Source organism: Eretmochelys imbricata, chromosome 4, assembly GCF_965152235.1.
Source record: "Eretmochelys imbricata isolate rEreImb1 chromosome 4, rEreImb1.hap1, whole genome shotgun sequence".
NCBI classification, from domain to species: Eukaryota; Metazoa; Chordata; order Testudines; family Cheloniidae; genus Eretmochelys; species Eretmochelys imbricata.
The window spans coordinates 72,328,612-72,347,553 of record NC_135575.1 but is presented as its reverse complement, the minus strand read 5'-3'; the positions used below and the strand labels follow the sequence as shown (position 1 = coordinate 72,347,553).

The 18,942-nt window shown below is 42.1% G+C and overlaps 1 protein-coding gene across 1 annotated transcript in view; it reads right to left on the bottom strand.

Moving 5' to 3' along the window:
- The window catches only part of PALLD (palladin, cytoskeletal associated protein), a 340,473-nt gene that overhangs the window by 191,091 nt on the left and 130,440 nt on the right, over nucleotides 1-18,942 (bottom strand). The window contains exons 4-7 of the mRNA XM_077815437.1: nucleotides 14,845-14,950; nucleotides 12,867-12,941; nucleotides 9,460-9,601; nucleotides 9,071-9,094 (exon numbers count right to left, since the gene is read on the bottom strand). Coding sequence (XP_077671563.1) covers nucleotides 9,071-9,094; nucleotides 9,460-9,601; nucleotides 12,867-12,941; nucleotides 14,845-14,950 — 347 coding nt within the window. The remainder of the gene's footprint in view (nucleotides 1-9,070; nucleotides 9,095-9,459; nucleotides 9,602-12,866; nucleotides 12,942-14,844; nucleotides 14,951-18,942) is intronic.

The following is an 18,942-nucleotide window of genomic DNA, read 5'->3' as shown; positions in this document are numbered from 1 at the left end:
AACTAGGAGGAGTGGTAGATACGCTGGAGGATAGGGATAGGATACAGAGGGACCTAGACAAATTGGAGGATTGGGCCAAAAGAAATCTGATGAGGTTCAATAAGGATAAGTGCAGGGTCCTGCACTTAGGACGGAAGAACCCAATGCACAGCTGCAGAATAGGGACCGAATGGCTAGGCAGCAGTTCTGCGGAAAAGGACTTAGGGATGACAGTGGACGAGAAGCTGGATATGAGTCAGCAGTGTGCCCTTGTTGCCAAGAAGGCCAATGGCATTTTGGGATGTATAAGTAGGGGCATAGCCAGCAGATCGAGGGACGTGATTGTTCCCCTCTATTCGACATTGGTGAGGCCTCATCTGGAGTACTGTGTCCAGTTTTGGGCCCCACACTACAAGAAGGATGTGGATAAATTGGAGAGAGTCCAGCGAAGGGCAACAAAAATGATTAGGGGTCTGGAACACATGACTTATGAGGAGAGGCTGAGGGAAATGGGATTGTTTAGTCTGCAGAAGAGAAGAATGAGGGGGGATTTGATAACTGCTTTCAACTACCTGAGAGGTGGTTCCAGAGAGGATGGTTCTAGACTATTCTCAGTGGTAGAAGAAGACAGAACAAGAAGTAATGGTCTCAAGTTGCAGTGGGGGAGGTTTAGGTTGGATATTAGGAAAATCTTTTTCACTAGGAGGGTGGTGAAACACTGGAATGCGTTACCTAGGGAGGTGGTAGAATCTCCTTCCTTAGAAGTTTTTAAGGTCAGGCTTGACAAAGCCCTGGCTGGGATGATTTAATTGGGGATTGGTCGTGCTTTGAGCAGGGGGTTGGACTAGATGACCTCCTGAGGTCCCTTCCAACCCTGATATTCTATGATTCTATGTGGGCTGACATAGCTTGTGCTCAGATGGGTAGTGGTGAGTCTACCTTGACCACCTCTTAGCATATTTAAAGCAAGCAGAAATCCAGTTAGATAGTTTGTGAGATGAAATTACTGACCCTAACATCCTTTCCATAATACAAACAGTCTTGGAAATGTTCTAAAAAGTTTCGTTCCATTTAGGTAGTAACTAGGCCATGGCTCTCCTCACATCCAGCACATGCAGTGTTGCCTCTAATTTGGATGTGTGAGGTTTTGGAAAGAATACTGGTAGGTGTATTGGCTGTTTGGGAAAGAATTTATGATGTGTCCTCATTCCTACTCTATCCAGGTGGAATACTGTAAACAGTCATTAGCACTTGAATTTCTCCTCTTCCAGCTGAAGTTATCACTAGCAAAAATGCCATTTTCACTTATAGGTGCAGCAGGGAAGAGGAGGCCATTGGCTTGAAAGGTGGTCCCATGAGGGCTGCAAACTCTAGACTCAATTTCCTGGGGGAATTGGTTCTTTGATAGGTGGGGATTCTTTAACTAGGCCTTTCAGGAATCTCACCACTGTCATATGACAAAAAACTTTATTATCCTCTACTGGCAGATGGTGGGTTGACATTGCCGCTGAATGTACCTTGACAGAGCTGAAGGACAGGTTCTTGCTTTTGAGTTCAAGTAAGTAGTCAAGAATCTGAAGGATTGAGGAGTGAAGTGGAATAAATTATTTTTGATTACCCCAATGAGAAAATGATGTCCATTTTGAAAGATAAGTTTGTCTTGTTCATTCTTTTCTACTGCTTATCAGAACTTTTCTAACTGGAGAGGACCAAACCTGCTCTACTGACAACATCCATCTGGCCTCCATCTGAGGTGCAGGATTGGTATATTAGGGTGTGGGAACTGACCCTGGTTCTGAGATAACAGATCAGGTAGCAGATATAAGGTTCTGTGCTGAGCTACTGAGAATTTACTAGATTGGTTGACAAGAAGTGTCTGGGCCATGCTGGAGCTATGAGGATTAGCTTGGCCAAGCCCTGTTTGAATTTGTGGAGCACTTTGAAAATTAATGAGGTTGAAGGGTAAGCCTACATTAGAACTCCTGACCATGGTACCAGGAACGTGTCCACTTAGATCCCTGACTCTGTCCACCTTTTAAGAAGAATTGGATACTGCGTATGCATTGATTGGCAAAAAGGTTTATTGTGGGATGTGAAGATATCTGCCAGTATCCTCTCTTTGATTTCCCCCTCATGATTTGGGAGAAAGCATCTGCTGACATTATCCATTCTGCAGTCCAACTAAGCATATTGCCTCTAGGTATATTCAATGGTTGATGTACCAATTCCAGAGTCTGACTGCTTCCTGGCAGAGTGAGGAACATCTGGTCACATCTTGCTTGTTGATGTAAAACATGATTGTTATGTTGTCAGCCATGATTTGGACCAACTGTCCTGATATTAGGGAGAGAAAAAACTCATAGGCCTTCTGTACCACTCTAGGAGATTGATGTACATTCTTTGCTTTCTCAGGGACCATAGGCCCTGTGTTGTTAGTTCTTCTGTACAAGCACCACATGACTACTGTTGTGGAAGATACATGTATTCTGAATGGGACACACTGCATGCATTTTATGGGTCCTTCCACCATTTCAGTGAGAATAGGACCAATGGTGGGATGGAGATGGGCTTGTCCAAGAGATGTTTGGAGGCTGTGTAAACCAACTTCGGCCAACCCTGCAAGCATCAGAGGTGAAGTCTGGCATGAGGAGTAGTGAATGTTCAGGAGCCTCCTTAGTCTAGGAGGGCCAGGCATGACCTTACATTGGTGTTTGGATTTCTTTCCAGCCGAAAAATAAAGGGAAGACAAATTCTCAAACCTGTCTTGAGGAACAGGAGGTGGAGGAGTCCAGGATTGTGCCAGTGAAGTCATTCCTTTGGACTGGATTAAGCTCAGTTTCTCTTTGTTGACTTTCAAGCCTCACCTCCTGAAAAGGTTGAGTGTAATGGAGATGGCTTTGGAGGTCTGAAGAGGCAATTTTCCCCATAATAGCCAATTGTTGAGGTAAAGATACATGTTGATGTTTTGTCTTAAGTAAACTGTTGCTAGTGATAGCACTTGGTGAATACCCTTGGTGCTGTGGAGAGTCGAAAGAGTAGCATCTGTTATTGGTAGTGGTCCTGTCCTACTGTAAATCTCAGGTATTTCCTGTGGGGCAAGATGATGGAAATGTGAAAGTATACATCCTGAATTTGAGAGAAGCAAATAAGTCTCATGACTTCAGTGTCATGATTACTGATGCTAGGGTGACCATCTGGATTTTTAATTTGTGCATGAAGGTGTTGATGTTCTGTAAGTCTAGGATGGGTTGCCAGCCTCTCTTTCTTCAGGGTTAGGAAAATGTTGCTAAGGAAACCTTCCCCTGTAAGGAACCCTTCTATCACTCTGAGAGAGGGGCATGAGGACCCTGTGACATAGTAGATCCTTGTGAGTAGGGTCTCTGAAAAGAGACAACAAAGGAGGTTAGGGGTAGGTACTGTAGAAAACTTGATGGAATAGTCATGTGTTATTGTATACATATTGGTAAGAGACCCAGTATGCCTGAAGTGAGCTAACAGTTTTCTGAAGGGGAGGTCAGAAATTTCTGGAGCTGATGGAGGAAGGACACATCTCTTGACCATCCCATCAAAATGAATGCTTCTGGGGCTGAGAAGATCGGGAAATTTGTGGTGGAGCAGTGGGTTGTCTTCTCCGATGGAAATGCTGTGGTTTCCTGGGTTGTTCTGAAGACCTTTTGTGGTAAAAGAGTTACTGGATTGGTCCCCATGGGGGATACTTCTGTTTCATTTGTTTCCCCTTAAGAACCTGTATGTACTCTGAAGGAAAAGAAGGTGTCTCATGAGTTCTTCGGTGCATCGAGGGCTAAGTCAGTTTTAGAGCTGAACAATATGACCGCTTTTAAAGGCAAGTCCTCCACCACTGTTTGGACTTCTCCATGATGCCACACATATGACAACCGCCATTGCCATTGAGCTGGCAGCCATATCCACTGCATCCAGTGCTGCTTGAGACTCTTTTGGCTACAAGCTAGCCTGCATTATCTAACAACACAAAGTCTTTGTGACTGTCAATCAGAAGGTTGTCTGAGAAGGCAAGCAGTCTTTCTTGTATGCAGAACTTATATCTGGCTAACAGGACCTCATAATTGGCTACACAGAACTGTAGGATTGCTGAAGAGTAGGCTTTCTGCCCAAATAAATCTAGTTTCTTTGGCTCTTTTTCTTTGGTGTGGATCAGAATTGTTTTGTCTCTTTGTTTACCATTACCACAGCAATTACAAAGGAAGATGGAACATGATGCATGTAAAAGAATTCCAGACTCATAGTAGGCAACTGATACTTTTTATCTGTGCTGGGGGATGTAGTGGTACAGAAGCAGGTGTCTGCCACAAGATTCTGGCTGGATCCATGATTGTCTCATTTGCTGGGAAGGCTGACTTCCCTACTGCAGAGGCTTGATGTATGTGTATCAATTTATATGTCTGTTCTTGTCCCTTTGCAATATGGATTTGGATGGTCTCTGCCATCCTCTTTAATGTGTGTTGGAAACCCTTATAGTTGTCCGTTTGTGGGGTGTGGGTGGCACTAAGACCTCATCAGGGGATGAGGAGGAAAGAATGATTGGTGCCGGCAGGTTGTCTTCCAGTGCTTGCTCTTCCATTACCTCCTCCTCTGCCTGTGGTTGTGTAGGAATCAGAAGGACTATTAAGGGCAACTGAATGTGCAGTGTCATGGAGGAAGCAGACTTCTGGTGGTGAGGTGGCTCCCTGGGGTCGAAGTTCCTGTGAGCCAACCAGGGTCCCTAGCAAGGCCACATGGGCATCAGTGTGTATGAACCTAGAAGCCAGGGGATTGGGAACCATAAGCCTGGATTCTGTGGGTCCCAATATCTTTTGCATGAGCAGTGTCTGGATCCTCTACAAGTTGTTGAGGGCTGTGGAGACAGGCTGGGTAAGTAACTCTGTTGCTGAAGTAGAATTTCTTTGTCCTTCAATTCCAAAGAGGAATCCCAGAAGAATGTATAACTTGGATCCATGATATTTGCCCTCAGAGATTTAGGGATCAAACTACAAGATAGATCATTGTGTGGAAGTCAACAGCAGGGGCGATTGTGGTTCTGGGTAAATCTGCAGGACTACTGGTGCCAGTATCTAAATAGTGTCATGAAGGGTGGCGAGTACAGGTTCATGGGAACTGGTTTTGGAGGACATTATAGCAATTTCTGCCACAGTGATGGTGAACTGTCCTAATTGGCTTGATCCAGTCCCAAAAGAGTCAGTGCCTGGACCACGGAAGTAGACAGTGCCATGGTTAATACCGTACTCTTTCCTGAGGTTCTGGATTTTGGTGCCAGATGCTTCAGTGCCATACGGTTCGAACAGTCTCAAGAGTGAACTTCAATGGGAACCCTTTTGGGTTGCAAAGTCTCAGACAACATTCAGTGCCATGGGGAGGTTTTCCTTATAGGAAATTCTGTTGGGTGACCTGCCCCAATATTTTCTAGCTCCCTGCAGTCTGTCTAAGGACAATGCTATTGTCATGTTTGCAATTTAAGTTGGAACTCTTGAAGGCCAAGAGTTTGTATTTATACGCAGGCTTGGAAGATCCCTGTACATTGGAATCTAGTGAGCCTTATTCAGAAGTGGGTCTCATTGACTTGGTCACTAGGAAGACCTAAAGGCAGCCCTCCTTGTCCTTTCTAGCTTGGGAGCTGAAGGACCTGCATATTACACATTTACTGGGAATAAGTGATTCTCCGAGAAAACAGAGGGTCTTCAAGTGTTTGTTTGAAGCTGGGATAGTTCCCTCCCATGAAGGGCAGTGTTTTAATCTCAGCAAATCAGATGACACCATACTGCCCGGGTGAGCTCTAAGAACTAAAGATTGCAACAGGCAACCAAATATACTATACACCTATTAGCTAAAACTACAAGGAGGGGCTGGCGGTCTCTTGGACTGTTGGGCTCCATCTCTAAACTGTGAGAGGAACTGAACAGCAGCAAGCACACCTCTCCTTCACGTGCCCTTGCAGCGGAGCACAAGGACTGAATAGCACATGCATGCCTTATGGATATTGCTGGCCAAAAAGACTCCCACCTCTAGAATATGAAGCACATGCACACATCAGTGAAATGAGTATATGGACAATCGCTTGAGGGAGCACTGCTGATACTATTGATATAGATATGCCAAGGGCTTCTCTCATAACACCAAGTGTATTAAATCTAGAAACAGAATTTGAAACAGTCCTTATTTTCAAAGAATTCTAATTTCCATTTTTTCAAAGGAACTTATCACACTGATCCACTTTGTTTTATAACATCTAAAAAACAATAACTTGAGTAGAGTAATTTTGCTACAATAAGACATATTGTGGGGGAAGTTTTCAGTAGTTCCACAGAAATTTAGGAACACAGCTCCCATTGACTTTCAATGGAACCAGGCCTCCTAAACACAGTGGGGGCTAAATTTTTTATGCAAAATCTTTTTTCACCCCAAAATGCAGTCTTTGATTGGCTAAAACAATAATCAAATTCAAGTAGATTTTGGCAAATTATTTTGGTTAAAAAATTTGGAAATGTCAAAACAGTTTCAGCATTTCTGAAACGAAACATTTCCACATTTTCTTTTGGAAAAACATTTTATTTTGGAATTTCCCTCAATTTTATTTAAAAAACATTTTTAAATGTTTTAGAAGAAACACAAAATCAAAATAAAGTGTTTTGTTTAGCACTGACAAACATTTTTGTTAACACAAAATGAAATTTTTCTCTACATATTGGTTTGCCAAAAATTACTAAACATTTTCATTTTGGGTTAACCTGAAACAATTTTCATTTTCGATTTTTTGGACCTGCACCCAAACCAAATAGTCAGTTATTTGTACAGCATTAGTATAAAATCCCTTAGTTACTTCTAAATATCTCCTCCTTTAGCTCAATTTATCTGACCACCATATAACCAAACTCCTAGTTAACCAACAGTCAGTCACAGCCCACAATAGCAATGCATACCATATGTTACTCCCCTGCATATCCAAAGGCTTCAGAGGTCTCTGAAACCCTTCAGAAAAATTGGATTGCACTGTAATTTTACATCCTTAACAAATATAGATGAGTGTATAATTATAACCCTAATCTCATAGTTAATACCTGTACTCACTCTTGAGCTGTGAGAGGCCAGTTTGAGCAAATATATTGTTTTCAACTTTCTTTTAAGGTTGTTACCTAGCACATCTCACATTTCAGGCCTCTGAAAACCATGTGGGGCAGTTGCAATATAAAAAAATAGGCACAGATGCAAGTTTTGTACTTATTGCCATGACAACTGATGCCCAAAATAAGTGATGGGATTGCATGCACACCCACCTCTCCACATCCTCTGCTAATCAATATTTTCAAGGTCCAAAACTGAGGCACTGTGTCTCGGGGCACAATAGGGAAGTGTTTTGCTGGGGGATAAGGGAGGTTGGTGGAGAAGCGAGGTGAAAAAAGGAGCACCCTCCTTCTCTCTTCCAGCCCAGTTTCATAAAAGACATGGTGGAAGACCATAGTTATCTATATTAGCCCTTCACTGTTTTTTCCTAGTCCCAAACCTTTCCTCTTCAACCTAGCTTTTACCCTAGATTCCTCACATGCACACCACCAATTCACCCACTCAAATCACCAGTTGATTCCGATTCCCCCTGTATTCAATCCTGCTAGTTCACCCCATGCCCACCAGTGCAGAATCTCAAAGTTCCTAGGCTCCTCTAACCAAGTCCTATCAGTTCAGAAATATCCTATACAACACCTATGTCTCAGGCAGAGAATTCTTCTCTTCTGCCCTAATTTCTCCACATCTGAACACTTATTTATTTATGAGTTCTGAGCCATCTCCTGTCTGATACCCCAAGGCTCAGAACACCCCACATTCACTCACAAACCTTCAATTGCAAAAAACAAGCCCCGGTTCAGAGCCCTTCACCTTGCTACCTGTCACCCTCTACCACTGAGCTAAGAGGCATCCCCTCCCCCATTTGTTGTTTGATCTAGGAAAGTAGGAGCAGAGGCAGCATATGAAAACAGCCCTATACTCTGCTGATGCGATAATGAACTGAAATAACCCTGCTCTGTGCCTTCTCTCTGCTATCTGCCACTTATGTGCTGCAGGGCCAGGAGTTCCCTGCCAGGCAGCCAAGTGTGCTACATTACAGTGGCTGGAGCAACTCTAGTCATAGCAAGAGCTGTCACTGGCAGCAAGTAATGCTACATTCTGTAGTTTGAGCCAGGGACTACAAAATTGGGACAGTACTGGTAGTATTTAGCCCCATTAGCTCCTACTAATTAGTTTTTCCCTTGACTTAATCTCTGGAGAAAGGGAGGGCAGGAGGGTTGGCTGCAGTGCTCTTAAAAGACATTTGCCAAGCAATCTATGCAAAAGCCTAAACAATTGCTTTAGAAGAAACCATTTTCTTTCTCTCTCACAGAACAGGAGCTAGAAGTGCCATGTTGGTGATATTAGTGATTTCATGCACAAACACAAAAATGGTATGGCAAGGAAGAACATATGTTCTAATTCCTACAACTTCCACCTGATATCCCAGAAAAGTCCATATCACAATTGTGTGAACAGTGAAAAAAGGAGGTAGAGAGAAAAGTGCAAATGGAAGGACCATTTTTATGCCTGCTGAGTTCCAAGAGCCATACCTTGTGAATACACTGGAAAGGCTCACTGGAACTAAAGGTGCTTATTTTGAGCCAGCTCTGCTTACATTTGGGACAGCTTGCATCTGGGAAGCTAGACTGAGGAAACCAGCATTTAGTGGTCTGGTGTTACAAAACTATGCAAGTAGAATTTGGGTGATGGAATTTTGCAGGGATTGTTTTTCCTCATTAGCTTGCAAGTTGCTCATTTTCTGAGAATAAAGATTGTTTAAAGGTTTTGATAGTGGGGCCCTCCATATTGGTCTGAATGGAATTTACTGTTTAACTAATACAGCAATTGATGTAAAGCACAGTGCAGAATATGAAGCCTGTGATAAAAGAATAGACTGTCTTTAAGGGGGTTTTCATATTACCAAAGTGCTCCAGAAACATTGTTCTATTTATGGCTTAAATGCAAACACAAAGAGCTAGTGAATCAAAAGATTATTTTTTCATATGATTCTTACCAGGTTCAGCTGCAGACCGGGGCTCTGGATATCACATTATTCAAGGAGAAAATAAACAAGAAAAATGTATTAGAAAGAGGTTACATTAATAACAAGAATAAAAGTTCTGTATAGAAATACTACAGGCAAGTACAGTATCTATGCAGATGATACTGGCAGGAAAAATCAAGGATGACATTCATATCGCCTGCCTATAATAGTTCTTCTGGAATTAATTTACTTGGTCTGTATTACTATTACCCAAATAAGTGGATAAGAGGTTTTCCCTTTATCCAGAACTCAATCCTTATGGTGGAAAGTGACTGCTTTGACTGACCGAGGATAATTCCATGGTGCTTTCTTGAGAATACATGAATATTATTTGGGCTAGCCAAAGGGCTATTTCTTACTTTTTTGGAGAATTCTGAAGTCTGGAGAATCTTGGATTTCAACACCCTGTCGAAACCACTTGACGTACACGGGCGGAGCTCCCCTGACTCTGCACTCTAGTACAACAACCTGTCCTTCAGATGCTGTGGAGTTTTGCAGCTCCTGAAATGTGACAAACATGCTTTAAATTAACAAAAAACCATACATACTTTAAAACGCTCAAATCAAGATTCCCTTTCTCCCCCATCCTCAATTTATTTCATTGTGTCATAACATTCTGCTGATTTTCTTTTCCAAGAACAGTGTTTTCAGTTGGAATATGTTTAATACAGGGCCTATTTTCGAATACATTCTTGGCATGGTTACAGAAGAAGTAGTGCACTGTTGGTTCTCTAGGAGGCTGATCTTCTGAAAGCATTATCATCAAGGAGAAAGTGGAAAATGGTTAACTCCTCACAAGAGGTGGATGTCAACAGATAGTCTTCTATCTCATTTTTTACCCCATGGTGTGACATGAAGAATTTTCAGCTGGCACATATCTTTTAAGGTGTGCATTTTATTAACTACGTATTGGCTAATCTGGACATGAGAGGATAAATTGTTCTTGTTCGCCAATACATATATGTTAGGCATAGTATTAATGTAAGTGTTAGGAAGTTATGTTACTGAATGTATTATACCCTCCTCACAATTCTGTCCAGCCATGTCAAGTATACCATAACACCTTGCATTAGCTGAAGTAAACTTTGGCTTAAGTTAATTGAAAAACTGTCAGCATCAGAACATGAGTGTGTTACCATAGCAACAAGTGGGAGTTGCTCTCACAGGTTAACAGTAGAAGGTCCCAAAGGGAAAAGGACAAGATATATGAATGTTCTATCCCGGTACAAACCTAGAAGGTACCTTCATGGACCAGTACCTGAAAGGCTAGTACCCAAGACAAAGATAAGGAAAGGAACAGAACAAGTAGTTAAGGAAAACTGGACAAACTGGTGGTTTGAATTTCAGTGACATGTAAAGAGTTTTGTAACTTCTACAATCATCCTATAAATACTCCTAGCTAAAATTTGTTACTTTGTGAGCACGTCCTTCTGTGTAAAGTAAATGTAACAATGATGCACAAGATGACTTCCAAGAGGCTAGTATCATATTGAACTTTTTTCCTGTATTACATTATTATTGCTTTAGAGCAATAAACCTGACTGGTATTGGTTATTTGATCTCCTGAATACACTTCATAACGAACGAAGGTATGGTCAAGCAACTGACTACATGATTTACCAACGCTATTTTCAGACTGACATTTAGAACATGAAAGATGTTTTCAAGATGTTTTTTTCTGAAACATTTGAAGCCATCAAAGCAGAGTAAAATAATACAAATGAATTTGTTGAATGTTCACTTGTGTGTTGTTGCATAGAGACAGAGTTTTGGCCTACAAGTTTGTAATGGAATGTTGCATGCACTTGAAGAAATACGCAGAGCTTTGATAAAGACCTGCTATAGCAAAGGTGAAGTATCATACTTGAGTAAGGGGTGGGAAGGAAGATTATGACTATTTTGTGTAAGTTTGCTGTTATCCGTGTTAAGAGTATGATGCAAAGAAAGACTCACTTGTTGCTGTCTGGCACAAGCTATCTGCCTCATTCCTGTATTTTGTTTGTAAAATCTGCACTTTCAGGCCCTAATCCAACAAAGCACTTAAGCATGTATTCAATTTTAAGCACAGTACTCCCACTGACTACTCATATGCTTACTGCTAAACACCTAGATGTGCTGTGCTGAAATATAGCCTAAATTTAAAACCTATGAGTTGGTGATTTTCCCCCTGTAGTTAGTATAAAAAGAGGTTTGTGCCAACTCATGCTATGTTAAGGAAGTGTTGACTGTACGTGTTACTTATTGTTGAATACCATGTTTTGAGGGGGCTGTCTTCCCCAGTTGGTGATATGTTGGTCTGTTTATTCCAGTGGTTCTCAAACTTCTTGTTTTGGTGACCCCTTTCACACAGCACGTCTCTGAGTGCGACCCCCCCACCCCTTAGAAATTAAAAACACATTTTTTTATATTTAACACATTTTAAAATACATTTAAAATCCTATTGTTTAAAATGAATGTGCCTTTCCTCACAACTTTTAAATTACGACTAAAACACATTTTTATCAAATTATTGTTATAACCAGAAAAGTTTTTTTTTAAATAGTTACTGTTTAATACTGGGGGCAGAGGCACAAAGAAACATTGTCAATATCACTCTTCATAGCAGACATAGCACTCCATTGCCACCCTTACTTCTGCGCTGCTGCTGGCCACAGCTGGGCAGCCGGAGAGCCACTCTTCAGAGCAGGGCAGCTGGAAAGCCACCCTTACTTCTGTGTAATGTTTGACCTTTGCACTGGGAAGGGTGCCTATGGGGAAGCTAAGGCAAATGTTGGGGTGGCTATAGTCCCCATAAGTCTTCCTCTAGTGCCACTCCTGCCTGTGTGTCTCACTGTTAAATTATAAATTACCTTTTTTTTTGAGGGGGGGGGAGAGGAGGCAATCTCAGTGTTCTGATTGGTCTACAGTTTAATCAAGTCCTCTAATGAAAAATCAAGTCCTCTAATGTTGTCTCAGTCCCAGGCCAGCCTTAGGGAAAATGGTGTCCTAGACAAACTTCTATTTTGGCACCCTTCTTTGGAGGCGGATGGGCTCAGGCTGTCAGCCCCACCATACATGAGTCTAGAGCTGACAGGCAGATCCCGCCATGTGTGGGACTGACAGCTTGGGGCCCCCATGTAATAACCTTGCAACTCCTTGAGTCTGAGAACCCCTGGTTTATTCCAACAGTGTATGTTCTGAACTTTCAGGAGTAATTTAAGGTGAATGTGAGCTTAAATATTTATCTGTAAATAATTGCAGAGTTTCAATAACCCTTAATAGACTTTCCACCAATACTTCCTCACTGACAAATAAGTGGTTTGTGCCTTTATTTTTAAAAGATCCTCAGGATAAGGATGGATGATATATCTGAAATGTTGGAATAACTATATTATACATGAATGTCATTATTGTTAAAATAACTTCAAAACCATTAGATTTTATTATCCAGGATGAAATCATGGGAATGGGTTTTTCTTATTAGCATGTGTTGCCAAATGTTTTGTTTTTAATTTTTGTAGCCATGGCCAAGTACAAGTGATAGGTATGCTACAAACACATAAAAATGCACATATAATTCTTTAAAACTTTTCAATAGAGCAGAAAAACAGGAAATTCACTATTACAGTGTAAAACTGTTTTTCTTAAGTGGCCACTAGTACCTTCAAGGAAAAGGACTCATAAAAAACTATACAAAGTATATGTTTTAATATGATTAAAGGATTCATGCATTATTAGAGACTGGAAAGTAAAATCTAGAATGTATATAATGATAGAGAAAACAGACCTTTGTAAAAATGGGTGTGGAGTAGATAGGCTTGGATCCATCTAGTCGGTACAGATATGAAGTAGGGCTTTGGACCTAGAAAACCAAAAATGACAGTCACTTGAAGTGCTAAATGTATTATTACTGTAAAGTTTGAATATGCTCTGATAATATGTTCAATATAGATCTAATGCAAATCCAACTACATAATCCTGCAAAGGAGTTTTTATTATAGTACAATTGTGCGACTTTACTATTTCACATGTGTGCTTCTGCAATCAAAATGCAAGATTTAAAGGTTTCAGTGATCCACACGAGAATTGTGTTCCCAACTGTCATTACCTTAATGAGTTGTGTGTGTTTGGTATCTGATCATCTTTAAAATATTTTCTCAAAATGAAGTACTTCTGCATCTCCTATTATTACATACCATATAACAATGTAGTATGTTATTAAAAAAATAATCTAAGTACTAGGAGGGCTTGAACCAATGTAACAAAAGGAGAGAGGAAGAAGAGTTAATTTCAATTAAGTTAATATTGAGAGAAAATATTGTGATTGTCTAGAGACCAACATAGATACTTTATAACTTACAATCGCTTTAGGCAAACTTATTTCCAACAGCTGATGTAAAAAACAGCAAAGTATAACTGAAACCACAACCATTTGATTTAAGTTAACCACAGAAAATAAAAATTAAAGAGTCATTTTGTGCTAAAAGTATGTAATTAAATGTCATATGCATAGGGAGTTCTGAGCAGTATAAAAAGAATACACATAAGAATGATCAAAAATCATATTAATGTACCATACTGTGCAGTGTTCAGTATAGAATCACGGAATCATAGAATATCAAGGTTGGAAGGGACCTCAGGAGGTCATCTAGTCCAACCCCTTGCTCAAAGCACGACCAATCCCCAACTAAATCATCCCAGCCAGGGTTTTGTCAAGCCTGACCTTAAAAATATCTAAGGAAGGAGATTCCACGACCTCCCTAGGTAACGCATTCCAGTGTTTCACCACCCTCCTAGTGAAAAAGTTTTTCTTAATATCCAACCTAAACCTCCCCCACTGCAATTTGAGACCATTACTCCTTGTTCTCTCATCAGCTACCACTGAGAACAGTCTAGATCCATCCTCTTTGGAACCCCCTTTCAGGTAGTTGAAAGCAGCTATCAAATCCCCCCTCATTCTTCTCTTCCGCAGATTAAACAATCCCAGTTCCCTCAGCCTCTCCTCATAACTCATGTGTTCCAGTCCCCTAATCATTTTTGTTGCCCTCCGCTGGACTCTTTCCAATTTTTCCACATCCTTCTTGTAGTGTGGGGCCCAAAACTGGACACAGTACTCCAGATGAGGCCTCACCAATGTCAAATAGAGGGGAACGATCACATCCCTCGATCTGCTGGCAGTGCCCCTACTTATACATCCCAAAATGCCATTGGCCTTCTTGGCAACAAGGGCACACTGTTGACTCATATCCAGCTTCTCGTCCACTGTAACCCCTACCTCCTTTTCTGCAGAACTGCTGCCTAGCCATTTGGTCCCTAGTCTGTAGCGGAGCATGAGATTCTTCCGTCCTAAGTGCAGGACTCTGCATTTGTCCTTGTTGAACCTCATCAGATTTCTTTTGGCCCAATCCTCTAATTTGTCTCGGGCCCTCTATATCCTATCCCTACCCTCCAGCATATCTACCTCTCTTCCCAGTACATTATCAAGTGCTCAGATATTATGATTATGACTGTGGTGTAAAAACCTATATAGCTCATAAGTACACATGCTCAAATACACTGAATGGGGCAAATAAAGTAAGTAACTTCAGCACATCTTTTTTTTTTTACTAAGTTAATCTTCAGATTCCAAATGGCAGTTTAATGATTTCAAGTTAAATAATATGAAGTATGATCCCTCACCCCCCCAAATGGCAGTCCCCCCCCAATATTTAATTTTGAGAGATATATTTAATATATTTGACTGACTTAACATGATGTCTGAGTACCTGCTGAATGGGCACAGAGATAGGCTGAATTACAGCTGTGGTGACTCCAGCCTTTGGAGTAGAAGATCCTATTGTTAAGGAAACAGAAGTGGTTTTCTTCTGGACTCTGGAAAAAAAGAGGGGGGGGAATATTTTTTTTTCAGATCATATAACACTTATCAAATGTGTTACTTTGGAACCAACGTAAACTCAAAATTCTTACATGATTTGAGATAAACCAAAAGGGATGACACTATGTTTTATTGGCAGTGTTGTTGTAGGTGCATTGGTCCCAGGATATTAGACAGACAAGGTGGGTGAGGCAATATCTTTTATTGGACCAACTTCTGTTGGTGAAAGAGACAAGTTTTCGAGCTTACACAGAGCTCTTCCGTCAGGGTGTCTGAGTACCTGCTGTAAGGTACTGAGTACTTTCAGAAAGAGCTCTGAGTAAACTACAAAGCATGTCTCTTTCACCAACAGAAATTGGTCCAATAAAATATGACCACTTTGTCTTTCTACTATATTTTATTGTCTATCCTCTTCCTACCTGTCTGTGTCGCTGTGCAATTTATAAACTCGTGCTGATCACACTGCCAGATTAAAATTACAAAATCATCTTCCATCTTAGTCCATGCTCATTACCTTCCAAAATATTAACTTTGGGCAAAGACAGAGAATATCAGCCCAAAGGGTGAGTATGATGGAAGGGTTGAACCCAAACCCTTCATCAGCTGCTTTTCAGTTATGAAAGAAGAGGTTACTCATCTGTGCAGTAACTGACGTTCTTTGAGATGAGTGTCCCTGTGGGTGCTCCACTGTAGGTGTTGCTGTGCCCCTGCGCCGTTGTTCGGAGATTTTTACAGCAGTACCCGTATCGGCCACGCATGCGCGGAGCCTGCCTCACATACCGGTCTTGTCTTAATAGTGCGCATGCGCGGACGAACTCCTCAGTTCCTTCTCTACAACAGAGGCCACCCCAGCTCCGAAGTAGAGGGGAGGAGGATGGAGAGTGGAGCACTCACAGGGACACTCATCTTGAAGAACGTCAGTTACTGCATAGGTGAGTAACCTCCTCTTCTTCTTCGAGAGGTGCCCCTGTGGGTGCTCCACTGTAGGTGACTGAAAAGCAGTATCTCTCAAGGAGGTAGGGACCTTGGATCTGGAAGGAATGCAGTAGATAGAACAGCTCTGCCCACACGCGTATCGGTGATGGGTCCCTGTGTAAGAGCATAATGTTTTGCAAACATATTTTCAAAAGCCCAAATGGCAGCTCTGGAAATGTTCTTAAAGGGGGACATTTTGTAGAAAGGCCACTGAGGCTGCCGTGGTGTGAGTCCTGATAAAAGTAGGGGTAGTCACATTCTGTAATTGATAGCAGAGACAAATGCAACTCGAGATCCAGTTGGAAAGTCTGTGGTTAGAGATAAATGACCCCTTAGAGCATTCTGCAATGGGGACGAATAGCTTGTCGGAACGCCTAAAGGTTTTAGTCCTGTCCAAATAGAAGGACAAACCCCTGCACACGTCTAAAAAGTGCATTGTAGATTCAAAGGAATTTGCATGTGGTTATGGAAAAAGGTAGGGAGATGGATAGGCTCACTGACATGGAAAGATGAGTTCACCTTCAGTAGAATTCTGGGGATTAAGTGTCGGGTGACTTTGTGCTTAAACAATATGGTGTATGGTGGATCTGCCATGAGTGCTGCAATTTCTCCTGTGCGTCTCGCAGAGGTAATTGTTACTAGAAATGGAGTTTTCATAGAGAGATGTAGGAGGGAACATGTGACTAATGGTTCTAATGGTTTTTTGGTTAGGCATATTAAGACTAAGAGAAGGTTCCAAGGTGGATTAGGTAGTTTGATGTCTGGGTATAGGGTCTGGGGTCCCTTAAAGAATCGCTTAGTAATAGGGTGAGCAAAGATAGGCCTATCGTTGGTGGCATCATGGAACATTGTAATTGTGGCCAAGTGGACTTTGATGGAACTCAGGGAGAGTCCAGAGAGAGTTTAATCTCTAACAGATAGTTGAGGATTAGTGGGAGAGGCGCGGAAAAAAGGAGCGGTTTCTTTGGCAGCACACCAGTGTGTAAATCTTGTCCAGTTAGGAAGGTAGGTGGTCCATGTAGAATTTGTTGTGCTATGAAGGAGTACATTTCGAACCTGTTCCGAGCAAGTTCGCTCGGCATGAGAGAACCATGAAGGAGCCAAATCTTGAGGTGTAACATGGTTAAATTGGGGTGGAGTAGTAGACCGCGTTGTTGGGACAAGAGATTCAGGAGGCGGGGTACTGCGATAGGTGTGGAAAGCACCATCTTGAAAAGGAAAGGGTACCATGTCTGTCTGGGCTATGTGGCGGCGATCATTAGGACCCTGGCTTGGTCTGTTAGTATTTTTATCAGTACTTTGTGCATGAGTGTTATTGGGGAAATGGGAATATGAACACATCCCCCGAGGAGTGTTTTCCTAGTTCTGCTCTGGAACAAAATCTTGGGCATTTCTTGTTTGCTGCAGTTGCAAAAAGGTCAGTGGTTGGATATCCCCATGTGTGGAATATGTCTAGTACTATCTCCTCATTTAGTTCTCATTCGTGGTCTATGGGAAATCTTCTGCTGAGGTCATCTGTGATGGTATTGAGAAAGACAGGTAAGTATGCAGCTGATATTCAGACATTGTGTCTGAGACACCAGTTCCATCGTTTCATCGCTTCTGTAGAAAGGGAGTGGGATTGCGCTGCCCCCGCCCTTGCCTGTTTACATAGAACATGCAGGCAATGTTGTCAGTCATTATCCTGACATGTTGGTTTTGTATGAAGGGGAGAAATTGGAGGCAGACATTGCATATTGTTCAGAGTTCTAAACGCTGATGTGAAGGGACTTCTCGGCAGGAGATGAAAGCCCCTGGGCAGCGTATTGGGGCATGTGTGCTCCCTGTCCCATAAGGGATGCGTCCATAGTTCTGATAACCGGCAGGACGTCCTGTAGAAAGGGAACCCCGGAGCAAAGGTTGTGAGGCAATGTCCACCAGTGGAGGGAGTCCTTGACTCTGGGAGGTATGTATAAAAGGTTGTTCAGACCATGGATATTCGGTCTGTAGGCAATGGTTATCCAATTTTGGAAACACCTCATGAAGAGGCAAGCATTCCTGACTACAAAAATGCAAGAGGCCATGTGGCCTAGGAGCTGTAGGCAATCTCGTGCAGTCACCTGTGGACTGTTGTACAGCTTGGCAACCAAAAGGTTGATGGTGTTGAGAAGATGGAGTGGGAGTGGTGCTATTCTTTTGCGTGAATCAAAATGTGCTCCTATGAATTCCAGTTGTGGGGTGGGAGTGAGTGTAGATTTTCTTTGTTCATTTGCAGGCCAGGAGCATGGAAACATTGGACTGTCTGTTGTGTGGATTGAATGGCTTCTTGGAGGGTCCTGGCTTTGAAAAGGCAGTAGTCAACGTAAGTAAAAATTATGATTCCCTGCCTTCTGAGATGAGCGGTTACAACTGAAGGAGGTTGGCATAGACATAAGGCGCAGTCAAGAGGCCAGAAGATAGGACCCTGTACTGTAGTGTTGTGACCCCAGAACGAAGCGAATAAAACATTTATGGGCAGGATGTATGGTCACATGAACATAAGCGCCCTGCAGGTTGAGGGCTGAAAACCAATCTCCCTGCTTCAGTGCTGTGATTATGGTTGCAAGAGTCACCATTTTTATTTTTTTTTAAATAATAAATTTGTTGAGGCACCTGAGGTCGAGAATGGGTCACCATCCCCCAGTTTTCTTTTCTGTTAAAAGTAATGGGAGGAGAACCCTTTTCCTCTGTGTTGGTTGGGCACTGGTTCTACTGCTCCTAATTGGAGGAGGTGATGCACCTCTTGGTGGAGCACTTGTTCATGAGAGGGGTCCCTGAAAAGGGACAGGGTATGGGGTGTGGTGGGGGGCAAAGATAGAAAGGGAATGGGCACTGAAGTAGGGATGATGTTTTCTATACCCTCGACCACATCTTCAGATTTGCTTATTAGTGGGAGGGGGTTGACATGGAGCCGATGAATTGATACAGCGAGTTGATATCTTAGTTGCTGATGTTGTTGTTCATATGGTCTATGACTTTGCTGAGCATACGTCGG